Source organism: Jaculus jaculus, chromosome 10 (assembly GCF_020740685.1).
Source record: "Jaculus jaculus isolate mJacJac1 chromosome 10, mJacJac1.mat.Y.cur, whole genome shotgun sequence".
NCBI classification, from domain to species: Eukaryota; Metazoa; Chordata; class Mammalia; order Rodentia; family Dipodidae; genus Jaculus; species Jaculus jaculus.
Window position 1 is genome coordinate 96206431 of NC_059111.1, and position 20302 is coordinate 96226732.

General features: G+C 45.0%; 1 protein-coding gene across 7 annotated transcripts in view; it reads left to right on the forward strand.

Annotated features, from left to right (window-relative positions):
• The window catches only part of Cald1 (caldesmon 1), a 212055-nt gene that overhangs the window by 178727 nt on the left and 13026 nt on the right, over window positions 1-20302 (forward strand). For 5 of the 7 annotated variants that reach the window (XM_045160128.1, XM_045160130.1, XM_045160132.1 and 2 more), the window contains 6 exons: window positions 6938-7202; window positions 10002-10142; window positions 16039-16082; window positions 16183-16264; window positions 19550-19687; window positions 20046-20141. In XM_045160128.1, the coding sequence (XP_045016063.1) occupies window positions 6938-7202; window positions 10002-10142; window positions 16039-16082; window positions 16183-16264; window positions 19550-19687; window positions 20046-20141 (766 nt within the window). The remainder of the gene's footprint in view (window positions 1-6937; window positions 7203-10001; window positions 10143-16038; window positions 16083-16182; window positions 16265-19549; window positions 19688-20045; window positions 20142-20302) is intronic. The other 2 variants (XM_045160131.1, XM_045160133.1) reach the window with 1 other exon arrangement.

The window sequence follows — 20302 nt, forward strand, 5'->3', positions numbered from 1 at the left end:
AACTTTTCTTATATTTATTTATTCATTTAAGAGAGAGATAGGCAGATAGAGAGAGAACAGGTGCACCAGGGTCTCCAGTCACTGCAAACAAACTCCAAACGCATGCACCACCTTGTGCATCTGGCTTACATGGGTCCTGGAGAATCAAGCCTGGGTCCTTAGACTTTGCAGGCAATCACCTTAACCACTAAGCCATTTCACCGGTCCTAGACCAAGACAACTTTTTCAGGACTTTTTTTTTAGTACCAGTGGTAAGAATTTCTGTTAGCTGAACATGGTCGTGAACACCTGTAATCTCAGCACCTCAGCACTTGGGAGGTACAGGCAGGAGGATTAGGAGTCCAAAGCCATCCTTGGATACATAGCAAAGTTGAGTCAAACTTGGGTTATATAAGACCCTCTCACCTCCCCCCACCACCGCCCAAAACACACACACAAAGAAATAAATGTTGCATAAAGCTCTGATTATTTGATGACCAAAAACTTAGGAAACATTAGATTAAACGAAGTCATCTCACTTTACCGCAGGACTTTAAAAGCCCTTACTGTTCATTTGCTTTGGGAATCTCTGGGAGGGAGGAAGATTACATAGGTCTACTGCTCCATTTTAGACACTATGGAAAATGCTTTAAAAAATGTTTGTTTATTTATTTATTTGCGAGAGACAGAGAGAAAAAGGCAGAGAGAGAGAACAGGTGCACCAGGACGTCTAGCCAGGGCACACGTACTCCAGACACATGCTCCACCTAGTCCATTTGGCTTACGTGGGTCCTAGGGAATTGAACCTGGGTCCTTTAGCTTTGCAGGCAAGTGCCTTAACCACTAAGCCATCTCCCTAGCCCGGAAAACTTCTTGAGTAGCTTCAGCTTCCCCTTCCCTGGTCCCCTTCCCTGTCCTACTGAAAATCTGGGTGATGACATAGACAGATGAGGTTGGTTCATGCAGGTACATCCTCACTTCCAGATAAAACAGAGAGCGCCCCACCCGTTCTGCAGAAGGACTAGAGGCGCAAGAAGCCTTCGCAGGGGCTGGGGAAATGGCTTAGCAGTTAAGACATTTGCCTATGAAGCCTAAGGACCCCTGTTTGATTCCCCAGGACCCACATAAGCCAGATGCACAAGGGGGCACATGTGTCTGGAGTTTGTTTCCAGTGGCTGGAAGCCCTGGCATGCCCTTTCTTTCTTTCTCCCTGCCTCTCCCACTCTCTCTCTCTCTCAAATAAATAAATAAAACATTAAAAAAGAAGAAGAAGCCTTCACAGACTACATGATGCTCTGAGCCTTGTCCCCACATGGGCCCCTTCTAATCACTGGTACTCAGTCTCAACCAGCCATACAGATATGCTGGGAAAGGGCTGGGGGTCCTCACCATTTGGACTTCCCTGGGGGCTGATCTTAATCAGCTGCCTTGCACAGACCTTCAACACTTCAAACTGGAAAGGCACCAAGCACATGCCATCGAAGTTTGACATGTTGCTTGCCCCAAAGCCCTTGTGACATTCAGAAGCAAAGTCAAGCCACTAGGTGTGAATCTTTCAAGGTAAGAAGATAAAATGAGTAAACATAGTTTCCCAAAAGTATTTTTTCCAGGGCTGGAGCTTGAACCCAGAGCCTTGAGCATGCTAGTCAAGGGCTCTGCCACTGAACTACATCCCTAGCCCTCAAACAATTTTTTTCTTTATAAAAATCTGAACAGAGAGGCCAGGTGTGGTGGCGCACGCCTTTAATCCCAGCATTTGGGAGGCAGAGGTAGGAGGATTGCTGTGAGTTCGAGGCCAGCCTGAGACTACATAGTGAATTCCAGGTCAGCCTGAGCAAGAGTGAGACCCTACCTCAAAAAAACAAGAAAAAAAAATCTGAACAGAATCCTAGTGCCATTTTGAGCTATAACCCAGAGAAGAAAAAAGCCTGATTACAACCGTGAAGGAGTCAGAAAAGTACAATCCCACAAACATTGCGTGGCATTAGCGAGAGATGCAAAACGTAAGAGTAATTGGAAATTCATAGAAAATTTACAAAGCACAGTGGCTGAAGTGCCCATGGTTGAATGTTTCTAAGCCGTTGCTGCACTTGTGCCAAGCTCATGAAAGTTTTCAGGGACTCTGACCTAATATTATTTTCATATTACAACTTGATGTTTTGTAGGGACAACAGTGGGGTTTTTTTGTTGTTTTTTTTTTTAATTTTTTATTTATTTATTTGAGAGCAACAGACACAGAGAGAAAGACAGATAGAGGGAGAGAGAGAGAATGGGCGCACCAGGGCTTCCAGCCTCTGCAAACGAACTCCAGACGCATGCGCCCCCTTGTGCATCTGGCTAACGTGGGACCTGGGGAACCGAGCCTCGAACCGGGGTCCTTAGGCTTCACAGGCAAGCGCTTAACCGCTATGCCATCTCTCCAGCCCAACAGTGGTTTTTTTTTAAGAGACACACTTTACTCTTGTGCAGAGAAATAGTGTTAGAAGAGAAAACCTGTTACTATACAAGTTTAGCTGGCCATTGGCAAGCTAGCCAAGGAGCTTCAATCAAAGCTCAAGTTAATGAGCAGCATGTCTGTTATGTTGGGTAATGCAAAGGCGTTGTAATGCAGAGAAAGGAAAGTCACAAGAAATGACGACAGGTTGGCTGAGCACAGAGAACCCTTACATGGGATGCTTGCCTTCGTTTTTCCATCTTTAGGCAGGAAAAATATACGGCAACGAGTTGCCACAATGTTATTCATTTTTGTTTAGCAGCCAACATCTGTTCTGGCTTCAGCTGGGCGTTGGTGCTGATGCAAGCAGAGATGCACTCTGCGTGCTTATAAAATAGAAGAGAAGGGGGCTGGAGAGATGGCTGAGCGGTTGAGGGGCATGCCTGTGAAGCCTAAGGACCCCAGTTCAATTCTCCAGGTCCCACATAAGCCAGATGCACATGGTGGCACGTGTGTCTGGAGTTTGTTTGCAGTGGCTAGAGGCCCTGGAACACCCATTCTCCCTCTCTCTCCCTCTCTCTCTCTCTTCCCTTTCTCAGTCTTTAATAAATAAATAAAAAAATAAAAATAGAATAGGAGACCATAAGGGCTTCTGCATGAGCATAGCATGGGACTGACTCTGGTGCTTAACCAAAAGCGAGCGGCACTTGTTTTTTAACTTGTATTTTTAAAGTGATTTTTAAAATTTATTTGAGAGAGGGAAAGAGGCAGAGTGAGAGAGAGAGAAAGAGAGAGGGAGAAAGGGCAAGCCAGGGCTTCCAGCCACTGCCAACAAACTCCAGACGCATGCGCCACCTTGTGCATCTGGCTTACGTTGGATCCTGAGGAATCAAACCGAGGTCCTTTGGCTTTGCAGGCAAGCACCTTAACTGCTAAGCCACCTCTCCAGCCCTTAATTTGTATGTTTGACAGTTTCATAGATGTATGTGCTTTGATGATGCTCACCCCCTCCATTACTCTTTTTTTTTTAATATTTTTTGTTCATTTTTTATTTAGTTATTTGAGAGCTACAGACACAGAGAGAAAGACAGATAGAGGGGGAGAGAGAGAATGGGCGCGCCAGGGCTTCCAGCCTCTGCAAACGAACTCCAGATGCGTGCGCCCCCTTGTGCATCTGGCTAACGTGGGTCCTGGAGAATTGAGCCTTGAACCGGGGTCCTTAGGCTTCACAGGCAAGCGCTTAGCCGCTAAGCCATCTCTCCAGCCCCCATTACTCTTTTATATCCTCCTCTCATCCCCACTAACCTCCCTTTTTTTCCAACTAGTCCTCTTCCTACGTCTCTCTTTTTTAAATTTTTATTTATTTACTTGAGTGAGATAGAGATACAGAAATAGTTAGGTAGAGAAAGAGAGAATGGGTGCACCAGGGCCTCTAGCCACTGCAAACGAACTCTAGATGTATGCACCCCCTTGTGCATCTGGCTTACATTGGTCTTACTTTCATATCGTGTGTGTGTGTGTGTGTGTGTGAGAGAGAGAGAGAGAGAGAGAGAGAGAGACCCACTGAATTACATTGGGGTTATTTGCATGAGGATGAATGGTGGGTTATCCACTGGAGAATGAATAACTTTCCAGTAAATGAATGAAGAATCTGACACTCCCCCTCCCCCCAGCAACCCTTAGCTCCTCTGAAAGCAGAGGACTTCCCAGTAAGAGTCATTCTTAATCATTCAGAGCCTAGAATAGGGCTACGGAGGTGGCTCAGCCAGGAAGAGCACTTGCTGTTTGATTCCCCAGCACCCCTGGAAAAATCCAGATGTGGCCAGTGTGCCTGTAACCGCAGGCCTGAGAGGGGCGTGATAAAAAGCTAACGGGCTCAGTCTTGTGCAAGAACCCACACGAGCTGCACTCTGAATGGGTGAAGGCCTGATGTCCGTCTTGACTTACACCTAAAGAAGCCAGGGATAGAGCCGGGTGTGGTGGCGCACGCCTTTAATCCCAGTACTGGGGAGGCAGAGGTAGGAGGATCGTCGTGAGTTCAAGGCCACCCTGAGACTCCATAGTGAATTCCAGGTCAGCCTGGGCTAGAGTGAGACCCTACCTTGGGGGGATGGGGGAGGCCAAGGACAGGTGAGAGAACTTTCTGGAAGAAATTTCCATATAAATGCCTCCCCTAGAGAGCCTACCAATGAGCATCTTGGCTGTATGAAACAAAAGCTACACAACACTTAGTGGAACCTAGAAAACCTAGGCATGTCTGCCCATCCAGCTTCTTACGCAGTGCTATGACGTGAAGGGGACAGGGAAAGGAAAACACAGAGAGAACAAGCTGGGTTTTGAAAATGGAAAGACCTTCACTGAGAGAGGAGTTCCAGGACCTGGGACTCTGTCACGCTGAAAGAGAATTGTGAGGCTTTAAGAGACCCTCGAACCTTGAGTTCAAAATAAGAGCTCATCTTCTATTGTCTGGAGCCTAGAACTATGGACTGGGAAGGTGGCTCAGTTGGTCAGAGCACTTGCTGTACAAGCATGAGGTTCCCCTGTTTGATCCTCAGCACCCATGTAAAACACCAGGCTTCCTGTAATCCCAGCCCTGAGGGCGTCAGAGACAGGAGATTCATGCTAAGGCACTCTGATTAGCCAATCTAACTGAAAAACTCCACATTCAGCAAGAGTCTCTCTCAGGGAAAGGAAAGGTGGGAAACCGATCAAGGAGGATACCTAGATCTTCTTCTGACCTTTCACCTGACATCATCCTCTGACCACACGCACGTGTGCATGACCCGTGTGCTTCCGCACATGCATGCATGCACCACACACAGGCCATGCATACTACACACTGAAAAAGAACCTAAAGTAATTGTGTTTCATACTTTACAGCCTCAGTTCATAGTAACAGATTTCACATAATGACCCAGTGCACACAACACACACACACACACACACACACACACACACGCACACACACACATATAACTAAAACAGTTTGTGGCAGAGTGTGATACTATCTTTTACTCTATGCAATGTGTCTTGATTTTTTTTTCTGTTTCACATTTGTAAAATGTTGATTCCAATCCACCAAACTGACTTTTTGACCAGTAGTTTGGAAGCACCAAACTACTACTGTTCCTAGAGGACACAATACGCACTGGAGAGATGGTTTAGCAGTTAAGCACTTGCCTGTGAAGCCTGAGGACCCCGGTTCGAGGTTCAATTCCCCAGGACCCACATTAGCCAGATGCACAAAGGATTACACGTGTCTGGAGTTCGTTTGCAGTGGCTGGAGGCCCTGGTGTGCCCATTCTCTATCTCTTTCTCTCCTTCTTTCTCTCTATGTCTGTCACTCTCAAATAAATAAATTTAAAAAACTAGAGGATGCAATACATTCAGAACTACGTCAGTGTTTAGAAAGCAAGAGATGGATGTGCAGAATAAGGCCAATGTTAGGGGATGTAGATCTCAAACTCCACTCTTGTTTCATTTGTTCTCTTGCTCCTAGCTAGAAATATGGTATCCTTCTTTACATAGAATAAATATTGGGCAGTGCCAAGTCATGGGTTCCTTAGACAGAAGTGTCAGGGATGTGTTTGGATCTAGTTAAGAATGACCTCACTATGTGTTCCTCAGTTTTCATATGGACAACAGGCTACATCTTTGCGCCTCAGCTAAAGACTCCCTGTTTTGTGACGAGGCCCTTCGAATTCTTTTCAAGCACCAGGAGGATCCAGACGCCTCAGTGAAAAACAGAGTGTTCTAGGGAGGTTCTGCTTTGAGTTCTGGCATGTTCCAAAACCAAAACCACGAATGTCGTATCCGTGATTGTACGGATAAGGGACTCTGTGTCAGTAGGTGCCGATGATACTGTCCCATCTTTTCTATGATTCTTGTAAAACATTAACGAGTACCAGTGCTCACTATAAAATGTGAACAGATGGGCTCGGGAGAACATTCTGTCTTTAGTCTTCACACCTTCCCAACTCTGCCATCCATACCCCTGGGGGCAAAGCGCCTTAACCACTAAGCCATCTCTCCAACCCATCTTTGCATCGTTTTTTTAAATTTTTTTTTGTTTATTTTTATTTATATATTTGAAAGCGACAGACACACACACACACAGAGAGAGAGAGAGAGAGAGAGAGAGAGAGAGAGAGAGAGAGAGGCAGATAGAGGGACAGAGAGAATGGGCGCGCCAGGGCCTCCAGTCACTGCTAACGAACTCCAGGCGCGTGCGCCCCCTTGTGCATCTGGCTAACGTGGGTCCTGGGGAATCGAGCCTCGAACCGGGGTCCTTAGGCTTCACAGGCAAGCGCTTAACCGCTAAGCCATCTCTCCAGCCCATCTTTGCATCGTGTTTTTAATGGCTGAGGAAGCCAGGGGTAAGGTGTCGAGCAGGGCACTCGCGATGGCTATGGCCGGCAGACGCGCTCCCCCAACCCACCCTGGGGCCGGTGTGAGGATCCAGCGTCCGGGGTGCAGAGCTGCAAACAGAAGACTGAAGACCTGCAAACATCTTTTCCTCCGCAGCCCCAGCCGCCCCGGAGGCCGGCCCGGCGCGGACAAGGAGGCCGAGGGCGCCCCGCAGGTGGAAGCCGGCAAGCGGCTGGAGGAGCTGCGGCGCCGCCGCGGGGAGACCGAGAGCGAGGAGTTCGAGAAGCTCCGGCAGAAGCAGCAAGAGGCGGCCTTGGAGCTGGAGGAGCTGAAGAAGAAGAGGGAGGAGCGAAGGAAGGTCCTGGAGGAGGAAGAGCAGAAGAGGAAGCAGGAGGAGGCGGATCGCAAAGCTAGAGAGGAGGTAAGGAGGACGCCGAGGCCCACCAGCCAGCCCCCCGAGTGGCCCCAGGCCCTGGAACGCTGTCCCAGACTGACCGTCCCAGACTGAGGGTCCCCAGGGCCGTACCACTGCAAGCCTGACTGCACGTGTATGTTAAGAGTAATAAACTTGGGGCCTGGAGAGATAGATGGCTTAGCGGTTAAGGCGCTTGCCTGCAAAGCCAAAGGACCCAGGTTCGATTCCCCAGGATCCTCAAAGCCAGATGCACAAGGTAGCGCATGCTTCTGGAGTTTGTCTGCAGCGGCTGAAGGCCCTGGCGCGCCCATTCTCTCCCCCCCCCCCCTTTCTCCCTCGCTCTCTCTCTCAAATAAATGAATTTTAAAAAATAAAATAGTAAACTTGGGCTAAGGAGATAGTTTAGTGGTTACAGGCACTTGCTTGCAAAGCTTGGCAGCCCAATTTGGATTCCTCAGTACCCGCATGCACCTTGGGTTTGTTTGCAACGCCAGGTGGCCCTGCAAGAGAAAGAGGCCCTTCCCCTGCCTCGTAAATCAGTAAATTTTTTTTTTTTTTTTTTTTTTTGGTTTTTCGAGGAAGGGTCTCACTCTAGCCCAGGCTAACCTGGAATTCTCAGGGTGGCCTCGAACTCACGGCAGTCCTCCTACCTCTGCCTCCAGAGTGCTGGGATTAAAGGCGTGCACCACCACGCCTGGCCAGTAAATATTTAAAAAAAAAAAAAAAAGAATAATAAACTTAATGTGTGCTGGGTAAGGTTTTGAAACATGTGCATTTATACTGCGTAAGAGCTCCATTTTTTGCAGGTGAGGAAACTGAGGCACAGAGGAAGTTTTGCAGCTTTCCAAGGCCCACTGCCCTGTATTGCCTCTTAATAAAGAGCTACGAGAAGCTGATAGGGAAGAAGGACCTGCCAATTACAAAACCTAAGTCCGGACCAGATTGGGACACATAGAGAGTTCTGATCCAGCCTTGGCCACATACACACCTGTCTCAAAATAAAAATTAAAATTAAAACAAAGGTGAAGGGGCTGGGGAGATGGCTCAGAAGTTAAAGGCACTTGTTTGCAAAGTCTGATAGGGACCTGATTCAACTCCTCAGTACCCACGTAAAGCCAAATGCACAAAGTGGCACATGTGTCTGGAGTTCCTTTGCAGTGGCAAGAGGCCCTGATGTGGCCTTCTCCTTCCTTCTTCTTTTCCTCCCTCCCCCCTTCTCTCTTCTTCATTCTTTCTGTCCTAACAAGAAATAAATAAAAAATATTTTGGAAAAACAAAACTAAAGTAAAAGAGGTGAGGGGAAAGAAGAAAAGAACTTTACAGAGAAGATTCTTAAGGTTTTTAAAGTAGAGAGTGTATCATCTTGTTCACTACTTTATACCCGGGAATCAGTGCAGGCCTGCCGAGCCAGAAGAGTCGTGTCCCATGTGCATTTGAATTTTAAAGAAAAGAACGGGGGTGCACACCTTTAATCCCACCACTCGAGGGCTGGAGAGATGGCTTAGTGGTTAAGGCATTTGCCTGCAAAGCCAAAAGACCCAGGTTCTTATTCTCCAGTACCCACATAAAGCCAGATGCACAAGGTGGCTCATGCATCTGAGTTTGCTTGCAGTGGCTAGAGTCCCTGGCATGCCCATTCTCTCTTGCTCTCTATCTGCTCCCCCCCCCCAGTATAAAACAAAATAAATATATATAAATTAAAGTAAAGAATGTACCATCCTGTGCACTACTGTATACCCAGGACCCAGCATGAGCCTGCCATGCCACAAGAGCCCTGTCACATGCCCGGATGAGTTTGTTCCATCCTTTAACGGAACTGAAAACAACAGATGAAGTTACAAAGAGGAAAACCTTGGCTCGGCATATGGACAGATATTTAGCCAGCTCCCACTTATATTGCCTTGGTTTACAAAGGGCATTCTTTTCTTGAGCCCTGGGCACGTGCCCATGTTATGAGCAAAGAAACCAGAAATCAAATAGTCTGAGTGCTTTTGTTTTGAAGATGCATAATGGGGCAGTGATAGACACAGAGGGTTAAGTGAGACAAACTTTAAACATCTGTGACTTCCCTACAGGGCAAGTCATAGCAACGTCATTTCAGGTTTGTCCACCCTCCTAAAGTTCAACTGAGGTGGGGGACAACAATAAAATCACTTCCTTTGCAGTTTGGCAAATTGGGTACCATAGATTTATGTCACTTTTTGTACATGGGATTTGATCTTCAAAATTGTATATTGTTAGCCACTGCAAACAAACTCAGATGCATGAGCCACCTTGTGCATCTGGCTTTATGTGGGTACTGGGGAATAGAACCTGGGTTCTTTGGCTTTGTAGGCAAACACCTTAACCGCTAAGCCATCTCTCCAGCCCCCGAGTTGTGTATGTGGTGTGCATGCGTGTGTGTGTGCACGCACACACATGTATATGCAGTTTTCTGTGCACATGGAGGCCAGAGGTAGATGTTGGGGATCTGCATCATTGGTCTCCACCATCTTCTTGAGACAGGGTCTCTTTCTGACCCCTAGAACTCACCAGTTCAGCTAGTCTAGCTAGCCATTAAAGCCCCCAGGATTCCCTACTGGTAGAATTAAAGGAATGACGATCACACCCAGCATTTTAGGTGGCTCCTGGGCCTCATGCCTGCATGACAATCACTTTACCCACTGAGCCAGTCCTTAACGACTCTTCTAAGACGTAGGTGGAAGGGATGTTACTATTCAGTGTCCACGTGTGGAAATGGGAAGTTCTGGTGCGCTTGGAGTGAGTTGTAACATGCTTCTAATACACCTGTTCTGTCTGTCTCAGGAAGAGAAGAGGAGGCTAAAGGAAGAGATTGAAAGGCGAAGGGCAGAGGCCGCCGAGAAACGCCAGAAAATGCCAGAAGACGGCTTGTCTGATGACAAAAAGCCATTCAAGTGTTTCACTCCTAAAGGTTCATCTCTCAAGGTGATGTTCTTAGAATACTTCTCCATATATACACATATATTTCCTTATTTTCAAGCAGAGAGAGAGAGAGAGACAGACAGAGAGAATAAGTATGCCAGGGCCTCCAGCCCTTGCAAACCAATTCCAGATGAGTCTCTCAGGCCTTCCTCAGAGCACTAATCCCAGCAAGAGGGTTCCACCCAGAGGTCCCACGGCTTAAGACCAACACGTTGAGAATTAGATCACACCGTATGAGCTGTAGAAGGACACAGGGCCCATTCGTGTTCCAGCTGTTTGGCAGCTTCTCGTTTCTAACACGTGGAAAGGAAACATGGTCGTGAGGCACCAGTGCATCTGATCATTCCTCCACATCTAACCGCCCCACACCCTACATCTTCGTGATCGCTTCGAGAAGGGACATGGTTTGAATTTACAAAACGAGCAAATATATTATAATGGTTTAAGCTGCTTTTCATTAAAAACAGGTCAACAAGAATGGGAACAGGATCCAATGGCACAGCTATCGTCATGGGAGACGGAATGGGGCTTGGATAGGATCCTTTTTCAGGTTGAGTTGGGTGCTGCTACTGCATTTGTGGAGCAGGACACCTAACTAATGTGATAAAAGTACTGCCCAGCTGGAGAAAAGGAAAGAAAAGGAGCAAGCAGGGGCCGAGGCTGGGCCTTGGAGAGAACAGAGTGGTTGAGATGCAGCAAAAACCAGAGGAGGGGGCTGGAGAGATGGCTTAGTGGTTAAGCGCTTGCCTGTGAAGGCTATGGACCCCGGTTCGAGGCTCGGTTCCCCAGGACCCACGTTAGCCAGATGCACAAGGGGGCGCACGCATCTGGAGTTCATTTGCAGAGGCTGGAAGCCCTGGCGCGCCCATTCTCTCTCTCTCCCTCTATCTGTCTTTCTCTCTGTGTCTGTCGCTCTCAAATAAATAAATAAAAAATTAAAAAAAAAAAACCAGAGGAGGCCCAAGAAAGAACTGTCTGTTATACATCACCAGTCTATTACTCTGTTTCCAAGTGTATCTTTTGCTTTAAGGGTGAACATTTAATTGAATCCCATCCCTTGTCTTACATAGTGAAGGTATTCAATAAATATTTGTCAGGTAACTAGATAAAAGGATGAATGAGTCATGAGAGTACTTTTTTAAAAATTTTTTTTGTTCTTTTATTTTATTTATTTATGAGAGGACAGACGGAGCCAGAAAGGTAGATAGAGAGAAAGAGAGCGAAAGAATGGGCGCACCAGGGCCTCCAGCCCCCGTAAATGAACTCCGGACGCATGCGCCCCCTTGTGCATCTGGCTAACCTGGGCCCTGGGGAATCGAGCCTCAAACGGGGATCCTTGGGCTTCACAGGCAAGCGCTTAACCGCTAAGCCATCTCTCCAGCCCCGTGAGAGCGCTTTTAACATGTCGATGCTATCCTCATTTTTCATATGCACAGTGGGTTATAGACTATCAATAGTGCGCAACAGCGGTGTAGAACCATATAGCAACATGTGGGCAGGTGTGTAAGAACAGATCACGTGGTACAGGAAAATGACCATAATCTGGTCCCTTTAATTTTTTTATTTTTATTTATTTATTTGAGGGTGACAGACAGAGATAAGGAGTCAGAGAGAGAGAGAGAGAATGGGCATGCCAGGGCCTCCAGCCACAAGCGAACTCCAGATGCGTGTGCCCCCTTGTGCATCTGGCTAACGTGGGTCCTGGGGAATCGAGCCTCGAACTGGGTCCTTAGGCTTCACAGGCAAGTGCTTAACCGCTTAGCCACTTCTCCAGCTCTGGTGGCTTTGATTTTATAGTTACTACCTGTTCCACGTGAAAGTCAGAATGTTTTGTCCTCAGATAACTTCACTTAGTTTTCATGATGGTCTGGACTCCAGTCACATTCCAGACACTTCCCAGTATGTGTTGTGTATTGACATTTTGATCAGTAACAGATCATATATACAATGGGGATCCATATTGGCCATCGGTGTCTGATGTTTTTGTAAAGAGAATCCATGATAATCACACAATGAAATCACCCCGAAACAACACACTTCTCAGAATGTATCCCTGTCACTCAGAAACACATGATTGCACTCGAACTTAAATGCTCATCTCAAGGTCTTCTACAGGGAGAATCCAAACTCAGCCACTGTCCCCATGATGCAAATGTAATTACCTCAACAGGAAGCAATTGAAGAATTGCCAAGGGAATCACACACATGTGAGACCCCCAACGCAAACAAAATGAGTGCAGAGAGGCCTGGAGTGAATGAATCAGCTTGATTTGTGAAGGCTAAAATTTGCATTTCATATAATTTTGTCATAAAATATCATTCTTTTGTTTATCCCCCAATCACTTAACAATGTAAGAAAAAAAATGTGCTTGGAGATGGGTGTGGTGATGTACATCTGTAATCCCAGCCATCAGGAGGCTAAGGCAGGAGAATCACCAGTTTGAGGCCAGCCTGGGCTCCTATGAGCTCCTGGCTAACCTGAGCCACAAAGAAAAAACTTGTCTTAAAAAAAACATCCCTCCCTGCTGGGCGGGCGCACGCCTTTAATCCCAGCACTGGGGAGGCAGAGGTAGGAGGATCATCATGAGTTTGAGGCCAGCCTGAGACTCCATAGTGAATTCCAGGTCAGCCTGGGCTACAGTTAGACCCTACCTTGAAAAACCAAAAACAACAACAAAAAAAAACTTCCGTCAGTCCTGTTTATCTCCAGACAGGCCCCGGTCCTGTTCTTTTGGTCCTGGCTCTACAATCATTACAGAAGACCGATCTTATTTCTACCTCTGCAGTGGAGCCTTTCCTAGCAGTCCCCATAACAAGAAGAAAGCAGTCGTCAACAAGACTTCCAGATTCCCCTGTTTTGAGGAGAAACTGGCCTTCTTTTCATTCTTCTCTAATTATCAACTAACAGTTTTCTTAGATTCTTCATTGTCTCCAGGTCTGTCCTTCAGCCACATCCTTTGCATCTAGCCTTCTTGAGAACCCCTTTTTTCTACTCCCTCGGGAGCTGCACATGAGAACAATTAAAGTCAATATACAGAAAGGACCAAGACATTTTCATTTCTACATATCAAAGACGTACATTCCAGAACAGACTATCTGTCCCTGGTGCCCATGGATGTGCCCTGAAGAACTTGCTCTGGCTGCATTTCAAGCTGAACTCATTCTATGAGTGAATTCTGATATCTATTGATGCTTTTGGCCCAGTAACTTTTATTGTGATCACTATACATGTGCATATATATTTAATATTATTCTATGACATTGATGCTTCTGGCCCAATCACTTTTATTGTGATCACTATATATGCATACATATATATACTTAATATTGTATAATGCAAAAAAATTATACTTGACCTCGAAAATTCTGTTTATTTAATTCTTTGTGATTTCCCGTCTGGGAAACTCTAAGCTTTAGTGGTCATTGGTAAATTACGATAGCAATGAATCATTTTTCTTGCATAACTTATGCAAAGAGTAAATTTAAAGTAAATTAAATTGTTTTTATTGCCTTCATTTATTGAAGAAGCTGAGTGCTAAGTAAAGAAAGTAACAAATCTATTAACTCAAACTCATGAGGTTACTTCACTGAGCGTTATCAAGACAACACTGCCACCTCTTGGTGCCCATAAGCACCAGCTTACTTCATTAAATTCCTTAAACTTTACACAAGACATTTAACTTGTAAATTTCAGCATAAATGGTGTGGTTATCTCGAGCTATTTCCCAAAGTGCCTCAGTAAACGGAGAATGAGTCCTGACAGAACCTGAGAATGAGGTCAAGCCGGACAACTCACTCTGCACACATGGTACAAGTCACTGTGATAGCTGAGTGGAAAAGACGATCCCCGAGTCAGGAAGGTGCTGGAAGCGCTCCAGAGAGCAAGCCTCAACCCAGCCCCATGCTAGAATTTTCTTCCTCACTGTCACCACTCTACGTGCCTCAAGTCCTTGTAATTTCTCTGATTTGCTGAAAAGTGTCCTTTCCCTTCTAACTCATGCGCTCCAAATCTTAACTCCCACTTTCACTTATGAAAATATGTAAACTCCAAACCTCAGCTCAAATATCCAAGCCACTGACAAGCTGCTTCCTACTCCTCTGGCTAACTTGTCTTATAGACCTGACACTTTGCTCTTCCCTTTAGTAGGGAATCTACCACGGAATTTTAAATATCTTATTTATGTGCTCTACTCATCACCTAATCAATGTGTATTCTCTTTGAAGAATGGGTCCTGGGCTGGGGGGGACAGCTCAGTGGATAAAGTGTTGGCTGGGCAAGCGTGAGTACCATGGTTCAGATCCCCAGAATGTGAAGCTAGAAGCCTTGGCAAGTGTCTGTAATAAGACCCACGGTACGCACAGAACGGGTCCCTTCTCAGATGTTCAAGCTACAGTAACAAAATACCACACAGAGAGTAAATCAGCAATTTGGTATTCTTCAATGAGTTTGCTTTTTTTTTAAGCTAGGAACTTCTTTTTTGCTACAACGAAAACTGCGATTGAACTTATAAATCAGCAAGTATTTGTTGACTATATGTGCTACCCAGCTCCAGGCCAAAACTATTCTGTACAACCCGCTGCCTGTCAATATTAGTGGTTAGTAAAACCATCTTTGCACGTGCGTGCCTTTTTCTGTGCTAAAGGTTTCAGTATTCTGCCCTGTTCCAGGATCTACTGGGGAATAGTAGGCTAATTTAAGCTGATAGGGTTAAATAAATAGCCCCTTATCTCAGTCGGTTTGAACAAACGTTCAAATTACTGTCGACAGCGTGGCTTAATACCAACATCTCCCAGCCATGATGGTGTGTGCCTGTCATCCCAGGACTTGGGAGGCTGAGGCATCACAAATTCAACACCAGCTCATGAGACTACATCTCAAAAAATTTCCAAGGGCAAAAAAAAAAAAACCTGTTTTGTTTTGTTTTTTTCTCATTTTTGGAGACTGGGAAGGCCCAGATCTCCAGCATGCCAGCATTGCCCAGTTCTGCTAAGGCTCTCTTCCTCCTTTGCCAGCGTTCCTGTTCTTGCCATTTTCTCGTGTGGCAGAGAACAGAGTGTAAGTCAGCACTCTTTGTCTCTCACTGGGCCTTACCTTCCTGACCTAATTACTTTCCAAAAGCCTCACCTCCAAGTGCCATCCCATTGGGGTTTGGATTTTACCATATGAATAACTAATTTACCACAGTTATATTTTATTACATAAGCATATGTTATAATAATTTATTGTGTATTATATTATCTCAAAGCCATTTTATTGTGAGGTTTTTAATTTCCAAAGCTTAATAGTTCTCTACATTCTTTTTTTGAAACCTTTTATTTTATTTTGTTTGAGAGAGGCAGATAGAGAGAGAATAGGCACATCAGGGCCTTTGGCCACTGCAAATGAACTCCAGATGCATGTGCTACCTTGTGCATTTGGATTACGTGGGTCCTGGGGAATTGAACCTGAGTCCCTTGGCTTCACAGGCAAGTGCCTTAGCTGCTAAGCCATCTTTCCAGCACCTATAGGTCTCTACAGTCTTTATCCTCTGCCAGTTCTGCTTCTCCTCCTTGTGAAATACCTAATTCATACACTTCCTTCCTAACAGGGCCATACAGTATCTTCACACCCTTACAAACTCTTCGGTGTTTTTATCTACCTGGTTCAGGAGTGATAATGGCGTGGGCTGAGGGACACTGCCTATAAGATATAGGCTCTGCATATGTCTTTCATTACTGCTGGGAAAGTATCTCAAATTCAGTCTCTTCTAACTCATACTCATTATCTCCTCCTTCCAGTATATTCTCCATGCAGCTGTAGCCCAGTCTTTCAGGCTTAAAAACTTCCCCACTCCGGAGCTTTTGCTCAGGCTGTTACCTCTGCATATTAATAGTGTTCATTCTCTTTTTCAATTTCTAGATAGAAGAGAGAGCAGAATTTTTGAATAAGTCTGTGCAGAAAAGGTAAATATGGTTGACTGCTCAATGGAGAATAATCAGCTACTGTGTATCCCTGGAAAGCTTCTTCCTGCTCATATTTCTCTGTATGTGTTTGTTCAATTAGCAGTGGTATCAAATCAACTCATCAAGCAGCAGTAGTCTCCAAGATTGACAGCCGACTGGAGCAATACACCAGCGCAATTGAGGTGAGCTCTGTGCTCCAAGATACGGTTCTGTGAAACACAAAAGACTGTGATTATACACAAGACCATAGAAGGCACTTCCGATAGATAATAAACAAGCCTGGTAGTAGATAATAAACAAGCCAACAATGTCAGAGTGTTAATGATATCCAAATGATGAACTAGTGATGGGAAAACAATGAAGATACATTATAGAAAGCAAACTTTTAAGTAGATTATTGTTTACTACTTTCAACCTAGATGTTATTTGATGAAGCTTTTTGTTTAAGAGAGAGAGAGTACAACAGAGAGAGACAGAGAGAGATAGAGAGAAAGAGAGAGATGGAAAGAGAGAATTGGCACGCCAGGGCCTCATCCACTGTAATTGAACTCCAGACATTTGCACCACCTCGTGGGCATTGGCGACCTTGTGCTAGCCTAACCTTTGTGCGTCTGGATTACATGGGATCTGGAGAGAGACGGAACATGGGACCTTAGGCTTCGCCTTAACCACTAAGCCATCTCTCCAGCCCTGATGAAACTATTTTTTTAATGAATGGGTTGGTTGGTACTTACTGTATTATATGTAGGTATTCACAAGTATATTTCAGTATTTTTAATTTTTTTATATAATGCCTTCTACATGTGGTTCAAATAAGTTCCTTATAATCTTACTTAATGCATTTGTTTATAAAAACTCATTACCACATAAAAATAGTAGCATAAAGTGGGCTGGAGAAATGGCTTAGCAGTTAAGGTACTTGCCTACAAAGCCATAGGGCTCAACCTCGATTCCCCAGGACCCACATAAGCCAGATGCACAAGGGGGTGCATGTGTCCAGAGTTCCTTTACAGTGGCTGTAGGCCCTGGCATGCTCTCTCTCTTCCTCTCTCTCCCTGCCTATTTCTCTCTCTCTCAAGTTAAAAAATAAAAATAAAATAATAAAAATGTAGTAGCATAAAGTGACATCAAAATGAGAACCGAGAGAGACCAGTTGGGAAGAAGAGGGTCAGTAGAAAGGGGACAGCAAAGGGAAACAAGAGAAGGTAATGGGATCAAAATATGACCAAAATACATTATAAGCATATGTAAGATTGTTAGTTAAACATGTCAAAAAGACAAGATCCAACTGAGCTTAATCATCAGCTTCAAATTGGTTGATTTATTGAAGGACCATCATTTAAAGCTTCTATCAAGTGTTTTCCCCCTTAACTTCTTTCCCCTTCTCAACTGGTCTTGGAGTTTTACTATAATTTTGAGTAATATGTGTCTCTAGATCCAAGCACTAAAAGTCTAGACATTGACTGAGATGTATTCCTGGAGTTTTGTGCATAAGCTTTATCTCTGACTTTAGCCTTCTGTATCCAAACACCTGTAGTGACATAATCGGACAGGTTGGGTCTGAGAATTCCCCTCATCTTTGTACTCTGGACTAGAGATGCCTATCAAGAGCTCACAAATGCCAAGAGGGAATAAGAAAGAGATGGATATGATGATTTATCAAATAAGTAACCATATCCTCACACTCAAAATGTCATTTTCATTCACAAGATTGATGTCCATTAAAGTATGACACATAACAGAACATTGTTTTCTCTTTTTAAAAGTATGTTTTACTGAAGCCGGGCATGGTGGTGCACGCCTTTAATCCCAGCACTTGGGAGGCAGAGGTAGGAGGATCGCTGTGAGTTCGAGGGTACCCTGAGACTACATAGTGAATTCCAGATCAGCCTGAGCTAGAGCCAGACCCTACCTCGGGAAAAAAAAGAAAGAAAAGAAAAGTATGCTTTACTGGGCTGGAGAGATGACTTAGTCATTAAGGCACTTGCCTGCAAAGCCAAAGGACCCAGGTTCAATTCCCCAGAACCCATGTTAGCCAGATGCACAGGGGGCGCATGCATCTGGAGTTCATTTGCAGTGGCTGGAGGCCCTGGTGTGCCCATTCTCCCTCTCTCTCTCTCTGTCAAATAAATTAATTAAAATAAAATAAAATAATGTTTTACTTACTTGAGAGAGAGAAAGACAGAGATAGAAAGAGTCAGACAGAAACAGAATAAGTGTGGGTGTGCCAAGGCCTTCTGCCACTGCAAATGAACTCCAGGCACATGTGCCAGTTTGTGTATCTGGCTTTATGTGGGTACCAGGGAATTGAACCCAGGAAAGCAGGCTTTGCAAGCAAGTGCTTTTACCACTGAGCCATCTCCCCAGCCCCAGATAGTTGTTTGATATGGTTAAATTGGTCCTAAAATAATAGGTCAATGAAACCAAGACCATGGCTTTGGACTTTGTGAAGATTTGTAAGATCATTTTATATGCCATGGCAACTGATGTTGTCACTCATCCCAGACATTGCCCATAACCCATAAAGCAAGACTGAGGGCGAAACACGGGCCATTCCAGGTGTGTTTCTCATTACTACTGGGAAAGGATCTCAAAGGCACACCTTTCCTAATCACATTCATTCTTCCCTCCTTGCAGTATATTCTCCCTGTAGTCCTATCTCAGACTTTCAGTCTTAAAGAATCTCCCCACTTCAGGACTCTTTGCACATTCTAATACCACTGCATAGGATGGAGTTTCTTCTCCCTGTCCCTCTACCACTTCTGAATCAAGTCAAATCTGGATTTCAATGTCATTTCCTCATAGTTTGATTTTTGTGTCCCCAAAATTGATTATACCCCAGGCTTTATAACACACCATTATTCTTCATGGCACTTACCATGTGAACTAAGTGCTTATATAACTAGCTACTGCCTTTCTGGCCTGTTGAGACATAAGTAGCTTACAGTCATGCTTTGAGCACCTCCGTATCCCCAGAGCCCAGCAAAGTGCCCATTCATGGTAGGTATCAAACTTCTATCTGCTGGAGAAATTGAGTCAGCCATCACCTTTCCAGTAAACAGTATCCCAACAAAAGCACATTTCATGTTTTGAAGAGCCTCTGATCTAGTTTTGGTTTGATTTGTTTTCGAGGTAGGGTCTCACTCTAGCCTACCAGACTGACCTGGAATTCACTATAGAGTCTCAGGCTGGCCTTGAGCTCACAGCAATCCTCCTACCTCTGCCTTCCCAGTGCTGGGATTGAAGGCATGCACCACCACACCCAGCTGATCTACTTTCTATAGTTTATCTTGAGAGCTGAGTATCATCAGCATGAAGTTTTATCGTAGAAATTATAAGTTGCATTTGATAAAGGTGTTTACACCATGAAATTTTTTAAACAATCATGTCGAGGAAGACCAGCTGAGCATAATGTTATGAGGACAAAACTGTTCAGCACCATCATTTAAACCAAGTCACACTTTCAGGGCACAAAAGCTGCAAAACCTACCAAGCCAGCAGCCTCGGATCTCCCTGTGCCTGCCGAGGGTGTCCGCAATATCAAGAGCATGTGGGAGAAAGGGAACGTGTTTTCATCTCCCTCAGCATCAGGTACACCAAATAAGGTAAGCACATGATTTGGGCTGTTTAAGTTTAAAGGAGTGGGTTTGATTGTCCATTATGTCTGGGGCATCACGTTAACTCATAAAGAAGGTGCAGTTTGCACATGGTTCTGCAGTAACCAAGAAAGCAAGCTTAGAGAAAACTATGTTCATGGGACAACCCTTGGTACCGAGCCCTGGCCATGGGACTCTTGAGTAAAGTGTGTGAAATTGATTGTCAGAACCTCTGGGCAAGGATGGGGTGAGGTTCACAATGAAGAAATATCAATGTCATTTCCCCTGTCAAGTTTAAGGTTAATGGTTATGTGAAAGAGCAAATCAACTTTTTTCTTTCATATATCGGATGACTGACTCTTTACAGGAGACGGCTGGCCTGAAGGTGGGAATTTCGAGCCGCATCAATGAATGGCTAACCAAAACCCCAGATGGGAACAAGTCACCGGCTCCCAAACCTTCTGTAAGTAGCTGCAGGGTTTCCTGGGTGTCTTAAGTTTGCAGCTTCCAGCAGCAGAAGAACGTGAGCAGTCGGTCACTTGCTTAGGAAGGACAGTGCTCCTGTCCCCTGCTGTTGCTTCAGGATAACAGACAGGGAGGTGTGCAGATTTAGGACAGCCCTGA